The following is an 8,603-nucleotide window of genomic DNA, read 5'->3' on the forward strand; positions in this document are numbered from 1 at the left end:
GGCTCATGTGACTAATAAAGTTTGATTTCTTTGAATATGTAATTTAACTGGTATTTATCGGTAAAGACAACAAGTTAGAACTTCTACGTTTCCAAGAAATGGAACGTTCCAAAAGGAGATTCCGTTGATGTCATTGACCTAATATGGTGCTTCCTGGTAAATGGGCGGGTCCGAATTTCCCGAGATCTGCCTGTCAGAGGAGGAGATGTCTTCAACAAACAACTTTTACATCGTCATGAAAAGAAACACACTTGGATCGTGTTCATACCAGCAATAACATGAAAGTGATTATTTCGGATTTACTAGTAATGATTTGAACCTTTAGAGAAAACACTGTGACAAACACAGTGCCTCATGGGACATTTATTAAAAATACAAAAATAAAGTATTCATGAATGATTTAAACGGTCAAAAAATGTAATTATGTAATTGAGGTTTTCAACCTCACACTTTGGGCTGGATGTTTCAATATGTAGGTAATTCATGCATAATCACTGTCTTACCTCAAAAATCCCAAGTTGGAAAGCGACAATTTGTTGAAACTGTGCCGCACCATTTCCCCTCCATTTCCCTGGCAATTAGAGTTCTATCTCATGAGCTTCAGCCACTTATATTTGAGTGACAGCTAGCAAGAAGCCAGCCCAGGGTTATCCAATGAGGTTGCAGGGCGGGCCACAGCAGAGAGAGAGAGATGACGTGGTGAACATATGTGATGTAGTACAACATTTTCAGGGACCACTTTTGACTTGTGAGTGTTACTATCAGCACTACTGGCTAAAAAGTACACAACAAGTAGCAGAGAATCTCTTTGATGAGTCTGTTGACTGTAGTTTATACATGATCGGACTGTTCCAGCTGGAACAACCAGTTTGTTGTGTGTCTTTTGTATTAAAATGTTCCATCAGTTTATGTTCCACATCAAAGAGTTATTATAGAACATTATCATCACCAGATGTCAAACCTCTTGTCTGTCAGGAAGGATCTTCTGTCCTGGATTCAGCCTTCTCTTCCTGAACTAAGACCTGATGTTGTTTCACCAGATGTCAAACCTCTTGTCTGTCAGGAAGGATCTTCTGTCCTGGATTCAGCCTTCTCTTCCTGAACTAAGACCTGATGTTGTTTCACCAGATCTCAAATCTCTTGTCTGTCAGGAAGGGTCTTCTGTCCTGGATTTTGTTGTTGAAGAGTCTATAAAACATGATTATTATGAATCATTATTACATCATTAGACAACACATCTCCATCCTCCAACAGTTGCCCCCAGAAGCAGGCACACCCATATGATCTCACACACACACATGCTCTGCTCACCGTCACACACACCCTTACCGTACGGTGTGTATTGAAGTGTTGGTAGAAACCATTTGGAGTATTCTGTCAGTCAGAGCATCAGTGATGTCATTGTGGCTCAGGCTGAGAGAGAGGGAGAGACGGAGAGACAGAGAGACGGAGAGACAGAGAGACAGAGAGACAGAGAGACAGAGAGACAGAGATGGAGAGATGGAGAGACAGAGATGGAGAGATAGAGAGACAGAGATGGAGAGATAGAGAGACAGAGAGAACGAGTGATCAGACATTTGTCATCTAGTGTCTCACACACACACACACACACACACACACACACACACACACACACACACACACACACACACACACACACACACACACACACACACACACACACACACAGTGAAAGCCACTCACTCCAGGACTTGTACTTTATGCAGGTGTGTGATCAGGGGCTGTAGCTGGTGGTCTGTGAGTTGACAGTGGCTGAGGTCCAGTTCTGACAGACCCTCTGAGTGTTCCAGAACCAGGGCCAGAGATCCACAGGCATTCTGGTCCAGCCTGGTCTCACTGAGGTCCAGCTCCCCATCCAGGGCTCTGCACAGGGACTCTGCATGACTCAGCAGCCCCTCTTCAATCCCCTCACACACAAGGTCCAGCAGCTGAAGTAGCAGAGCTTTGCTGGGACTGAGAGGACAAGAAGCAGAGACAACATTATGACACAGAGTAGGTCTAACTCCTACTGATTAACTAGTTGGTCAAATGTTTGTAATTGTGTCTCTAACCTCAGCTTGACAATATTCAGGATGGGAAGCAGCTCCCTCAGTGCTCTGTCCTCCACCTCACATTGTCTTAGGATGAGCTGGACCTGGTTCTGAACCAGCTGGGTGCCGTGTTGGTTCTGCTTCAGAACAGAGTTGATGGCCCTGCAATGGTCAGTAGTCAGACACAGAGCCTCCCCCTGGTCCTGAGCTGACAGGTCCACAGAGGAGGAGCAGGAGAAGTCCAGTCTGTAGTGCAGAGACCTGAGCAGCCATACTGCTGTTGGTGGTGATGATGGTTCCCCCTGCTGGACCTGAGAGGCAGCACAGCACTGTAGGAAACTCAGCAGTAACCTCCTGTCAACACTACAGAGAGAGACAGAGAAACAGAGAAAGAGTGTGTGAGCGAGAGAGATACTTATTTACACACCATCACACATTAAAACACTGATAAATACACTACAACTCTGGTTATCAGGTCAACTCCCAGGAGTTCCCCTTCAATTCCACCACTAGCTGAGGTTAAGGTTAGTACATTGCACTAAGGTTAGGGTTAGAGGTTAAATCAGTCAGGAAGTGGAAAGCCTCATAGTCATATCCATTCTAGCAGGGTCAAAGAGTGCCAACTAAACCTGAGTTGGGAGACTCTGTCCAGAAGAGGCAGGATGCTCTCTATCTCCCCCGGTGGTATGGAGGTCCACAGCAGGTTGACTTTGACTTGGTGGCTGTGCTGCAGGGTAAAACACAGAGCGGTACAGTCCACTCTGTCCAGCTCTCTGCTGTTCAGGTTGATCCAATGGTCTGAAGACCTCAACAAACTGGACACACAGGCACTGTCTCTACTGTCATAGATCTGTCTGATGGAGGACTTTACAAAGCTGGAACTGAACCTGAACAAACATGGAGAATGGATTGTTGTGGTTATGTCAAGGTTTTATAAAGGATAACTCACATAGTAACAACTGGCTGGATAGAACATTAATAATTAAAGACTATAAATATTGAATAAAGATCTCCCACCTCTTGAATAAAACCCTAATATATTACAGAGGAAAACTCAGAACAACATGTCACTGGATACAAATAGTTATTTTATTATTTCTAGAAAGTCTGAACAGAGAAAGAAGTTCTCCCACCTCTTGAGAGTAACCCTTCCCAGAAAGGGGAGAAGATCTGAGCTGTTCTTCTCTAGAAGCCGGTTCTTCCTGAGGTCCACAGTGATGTTGTGGGTTGAATGCTGCAGCAGAGATAGAAGCACTTCCCAGTCCAGCCTGCAGGAGGTCAGGTCTCCACCAACCTTCTCCAGGAACCACTGAGTCAAGTCCTTGTCCTGAGCTTCATACACAACTATAGTCAGCTGCTGCAGAGTGTCTGAGTTCAGTCTAGGAGGTTGGAACAAACAGGCTGTCAGAAATATGAAGAAAAACACATGAATGACGTTACTATTTCTACTTTAAAAAACATCAGCTTCAGACTGACCTGAGAGAGAGAGGTCCCTGGTGACACAGCAGTGCAATGAGAGAGTGACCCTGGATGCAGAAGTCAGTCAGGTCCAGACACTGAACTCTCCAGAGTCTCAGCAGGGACGCCACACTACTCAGAGCCCTGGATAACACTCTCTCTAGAGGCTGGCTGCTCTTTAGGACCAGGGAGAGTTCTGGGACAGTCAGTGGAGTTGCACCTCTCCCTTTCCTCCTAACCAATCTGGACAGTTTCACTGCCATACCCACACTCAGCCTGGAATGAAAAGACAAAACGCAAGTCACTTGAAACAGAGAAACCCTGTCAGATAAATATTCAATACGAAAATAAACTATTGAATAGACCTGCAAAAGCTGTCTTCCTGAACATACCTGAGCTTGTGGAGCTTTGACTCATGTCTCAAAAGAAGTGCGGCTCCTTGGAGAGAGATCTTGCTGGGGGTGAGAGTGAGGTCCACTCTTGAGGCACAGAGACCCAGGACTCTCCCCACAGACCTGCAGGTTTTCCTGGGTAACTCTCCTCCCAGTGACAGGGTGGAGCCCAAGGCCTGGAGGAGAGAGGCCAACTGCTGGTCCTCCTCTCTGGACTTCACAGGGATGGATTCACACACAGTCTGGAAGAACCTGTCATCACCACAGCTGAAACAGCACAACATGGGGGACATCAAATCAGACATTTAGGAGACAGTGACGTCCAAAAGTATGGGGACAGTGACACATTTTATGTTGTTTTGGCTCTGTACTCCAGCACTTTCTAAACGGTGAAAATGACATTAAAGCTGACAGTCTGACCTTTAACCTCAGTCAGTGAATCATGTCAAAGTGTACAGAGACAAAATAACAAATGTGTCCATGTCCCAATACTTTGACCTCACTGTACATGAAGACCTGCCTGTCATATGGAAATATAATACCATGTCACAGAGAACGTTACATAATATACAAGACATTTGGTTTTATAGATTAGATATTCTAAATATAAACGTTCAGATTCTTAAAGGTAAAAGATTTCTAAAAGACAAATGTCTAGCATCACACAATTTGTTATGTTTTGAAAGATATATGAATAAAAAAACAACATGTATGACATTTAGTAACATTTGAAATCTTGGTATAAATGTTACTAGCATCACATAATCACTAACCACTACACATGTTCAGACTCACCTCAGCTGTGAGATGTAGGGCAGACACTGAAGGAAACTCCTCACTTCACTCTCTTCATCTGACCAGTCCTTCAGCTCTACTGGTTTCTTCTCTGGTTGGAGTTTCAGCACTTCTAGGAGGAGGGAGGCCTTTCTCTCTGAGAGGTCTATGGACCAGACTGCAGGAGCTGACTGGTAAACTGGCTGTAATGCTGGAAGGACACTCCTGCCTGTTTGAGTCTCATAGTCCTTCACATGTGAGTACAGATCCAGCAGGAAATCACTCTCTCTAAATGGATCATTACCATCATCACCATCATCATCATCATCTTCACCATATGTGTATCTGCACATGGAGGATAATGTCTTTAAGATATTCTCTCCTGTCTCTGTATCAAACTCAGCTGCAGCAACACTGAGTTTAGACAGAACTGTCCAGGCCTTCTTCTTCTTCTCTTCACCATAACCAACACACAACCTGACAGACAAACATAGTTAATACAAGTTATCCTGGATCCTCTGGATAAGTAATGCAGAGGAATCAACCACAGACACATAATAATGTTTACATGGCAGAATGGCAAAAACAGACTAATGGAGTGATTTGGATAAACAGATGTTTTATAAACCAGATAAATAGCTGGTACAATATGACACATCTCTGAGAAACTCACTCACCTCAGCTGTGAGATGTAGGGCAGACACTGAAGGAAACTCCTCATTTCACTCTCTTCATCTGACCAGCCCTTCAGCTCTACTGGTTTCTTCTCTGGTTGGAGTTTCAGCACTTCTAGGAGGAGGGAGGCCTTTCTCTCTGAGAGGTCTATGGACCAGACTGCAGGAGCTGACTGGTAAACTGGCTGTAATGCTGGAAGGAAACTCCTGCCTGTTTGAGTCTCATAGTCCTTCACATGTGAGTACAGATCCAGCAGGAAATCACTCAGTTTATAATTGTCTCCATGGCGATAAGGAAAGGTGCTGTAAGTCCACACTGATGATACCAGCTTCAGTGTCTTCTCTCTTGTCTGCTCCTCCCACTCTGCTGCTTGAGACAGGAGATCCACCAGGAACTTGATCTGCTTTGAGGAATCAAACCACCATGGATGGAAACTGCAACAAGGACAGTAAAAGCTGATTCAGACATGGATGAACACATGAAACCAGTCATAGATAAAGATATACCAGTCAGAAAGGAGACTCTCTGGGGGGCAGTTTGATAGTGGTGATGCTGCACAACTCTGGTTTATTTTCTCTCTCTCTCTCTTCCCTCTCACTCTCACTCTCTCACTCTCTCTCTCTCTCTCGTCTCACTCTCTCTCTCTCGCTCTCTCTCTTCCCTCTCACTCGCTCTCTCCCCTCTCGGTCTCTCTCTCTCCTCCATCTCTCGCTCTCTCTCCCTTCCCTCTCACTCTCCCTCTCTCTCTCTTCCTTCTCACTCTCTCTCTCTCTCCTCACTCTCTCTCTTCTCCCCCAGTCTCTCTCTTCACTCCCCCTCTTCCGTCTCCCTCTTCCGTCTCTTTCATCTATCTTCCCTCTCGCTCTCTCTCTCTTCCCTCTCGCTCCCTCACTTCCCTCTCGCTCCTCGCTTTTCCCTCTCACTCTTTCTCTTCCCTCTCGCTCTCTCTCTCTCCCTCCCTTCCCTCTCACTCTCTCTCTCTCTCCCTCCCTTCCCTCTCTCTCTCTTCCCTCTCGCTCTCTCTCTCTCCCTCCCTTCCCTCTCTCTCTCTTCCCTCTCGCTCTCTCTCTCTCTTTCCTCTCGCTCTCTCTCTCTCTTCCCTCTCGCTCTCTCTCTCTCTCCTCTCTCTCTCTCTCCCCCCTCTCACTCTCTCTCTCCCCTCTTGTTCTCTCTCTCTCTTCCCTCTCCCTCTCTCTCTCTTCCCTCTCACTCTCTCTCTCTCTTCCCTCTCACTCTCTCTCTTCCCTCTCTCTCTCTCTCTCTCTCTTCCGTCTCACTCTCTCTCTTCCCTCTCACTCTCTCTCTCTTCCCTCTCGCTCGCTCTCTCTCTTCCCTCTCGCTCTCTCTCTCTTCCGTCTCCTTCTTCCGTATCCCTCTTCCCTCTCTCTATCCAATCTCTCTCCACTCGCTCTCTTCCATTTCTCTCACTCTCAATTCAATTCAATTCAATTCAAGGGCTTTATTGGCATGGGAAACATGTGTTAACATTGCCAAAGCAAGTGAGGTAGACAACATACAAAGTGAATATATAAACTGTCTCTCTCCTCTCGCTCTCTCTCTCTTCCCGCTCACTGTTCTCTCCCTCTCTCTTCCCCCTCTCTCTCTTTCTGTCTCCCCCTTCTCTCTTTCATCTATCTTCCCTCTCACTCTCTCTCTCTTCCCTCTCACTCTCTCTCCCTCCCTTCCCTCTCTCTCTCTCTTCCCTCTTACTCTCTCTCTATTCCCTCTCGCTCTCTCTCTCTTCCCTCTCGCTCTCTCTTCCCTCTCACTCTCTCACTCTCTCTTCCCTCTCTCTCTCTCTCTATTCCCTCTCGCTCTCTCTCTCTTCCCTCTCGCTCTCTCTCTCTCCCCTATCTCTCGCTCTCTCTCCCCTCTCACTCTCTCTCTCTCCCCTCTCACTCTCTCTCCCCTCTCACTCTCTCTCTCCCCTCTTTGTTCTCTCTCTCTCTTCGCTTTCGCTCTCTCTCCCTCTTCCGTCAAACTCTCTCTCTCTCTCTTCCCTCTCACTCTCTCCTCTCTCGCTCTCTCTCTTCCCTCTCACTCTCTCTCTCTCTTGCTCTCTCACTCTCTCTCTCTTCCCTCTCACTCTCTCTCTTCCCTCTCTCTCTTCCCTCTTGCTCTCTCTCTCTCTTCCCTCTCGCTCTCTCTTCCCTCTCTCTCTCTTCCCACTCGCTCTCTCTCTCTCTCTTCCCTCTCGCTCTCTCTCTCTCTCGCTCTCTCTTCCCTCTCACTCTCCCTCTCTCCCCTCTCACTCTCTCTTCACACCCCCTCTCTTTTCACTCTCCCTCTCTCTCTCCCCTCCCGCTCTCTCTCTCTTCCCTCTCACTCTCCCTCTCTCTCTCTTCTCCCCCAGTCTCTCTCTTCACTCCCCCTCTCTCTTCACTCCCCCTCTCTCTTCACTCCCACTCTCTCTTTCCTCTTCACTCTCTTTCTTTCCTCTTCTTCCCTCTCACTCTCTCTCTTCCCTGTCACTCTCTCTCCCTCTCTTCCCTCTCGCTCACTCTCTCTCTTCCCTCTCTCTCTCTCCCCTCTCTCACTCTCTTTCTCTCTTCCCTCTCGCTCTCTCTTTCTCTCTTCCCTCTCGCTCTCTCTCTCCCTCCCTTCCCTCTCTCTCTCTTCCCTCTCGCTCTCTCTCTCTCTTTCCTCTCGCTCTCTCTCTCTCTTCCCTCTCGCTCTCTCTCTCTCTCCTCTCTCTCTCTCTCCCCCCTCTCACTCTCTCTCTCCCCTCTTGTTCTCTCTCTCTCTTCCCTCTCCCTCTCTCTCTCTTCACCCTCTCACTCTCTCTCTCTCTTCCCTCTCACTCTCTCTCTTCCCCTCTCTCTCTCTCTCTCTCTCTTCCGTCTCACTCTCTCTCTTCCCTCTCACTCTCTCTCTCTTCCCTCTCACTCTCTCTCTTCCCTCTCTCTCTCTCTCTCTCTCTTCCGTCTCACTCTCTCTCTTCCCTCTCACTCTCTCTCTCTTCCCTCTCGCTCGCTCTCTCTCTTCCCTCTCGCTCTCTCTCTCTTCCGTCTCCTTCTTCCGTATCCCTCTTCCCTCTCTCTATCCAATCTCTCTCCACTCGCTCTCTTCCATTTCTCTCACTCTCAATTCAATTCAATTCAATTCAAGGGCTTTATTGGCATGGGAAACATGTGTTAACATTGCCAAAGCAAGTGAGGTAGACAACATACAAAGTGAATATATAAACTGTCTCTCTCCTCTCGCTCTCTCTCTCTTCCCGCTCACTGTTCTCTCCCTCTCTCTTCCCCCTCTC

The 8,603-nt window shown here is 47.2% G+C and overlaps 1 protein-coding gene across 1 annotated transcript in view; it reads right to left on the minus strand.

Moving 5' to 3' along the window:
• Positions 1–306: 306 nt before the first annotated feature.
• Positions 307–8,603, minus strand: part of LOC116360127 (uncharacterized) — a 44,126-nt gene continuing 35,829 nt past the window's right edge. The window contains exons 2-11 of the mRNA XM_031814797.1: positions 5,353–5,784; positions 4,697–5,152; positions 3,902–4,168; positions 3,528–3,785; positions 3,185–3,430; positions 2,681–2,938; positions 2,073–2,414; positions 1,705–1,974; positions 1,330–1,413; positions 307–1,188 (exon numbers count right to left, since the gene is read on the minus strand). Of these exons, the coding sequence (XP_031670657.1) occupies positions 1,122–1,188; positions 1,330–1,413; positions 1,705–1,974; positions 2,073–2,414; positions 2,681–2,938; positions 3,185–3,430; positions 3,528–3,785; positions 3,902–4,168; positions 4,697–5,152; positions 5,353–5,396 (2,292 nt within the window). The 5' untranslated portion in view covers positions 5,397–5,784 and the 3' untranslated portion in view covers positions 307–1,121. The remainder of the gene's footprint in view (positions 1,189–1,329; positions 1,414–1,704; positions 1,975–2,072; positions 2,415–2,680; positions 2,939–3,184; positions 3,431–3,527; positions 3,786–3,901; positions 4,169–4,696; positions 5,153–5,352; positions 5,785–8,603) is intronic.

The sequence above is a fragment of the Oncorhynchus kisutch genome, unplaced genomic scaffold, assembly GCF_002021735.2.
Source record: "Oncorhynchus kisutch isolate 150728-3 unplaced genomic scaffold, Okis_V2 Okis07a-Okis12b_hom, whole genome shotgun sequence".
Classification (NCBI taxonomy): domain Eukaryota; kingdom Metazoa; phylum Chordata; class Actinopteri; order Salmoniformes; family Salmonidae; genus Oncorhynchus; species Oncorhynchus kisutch.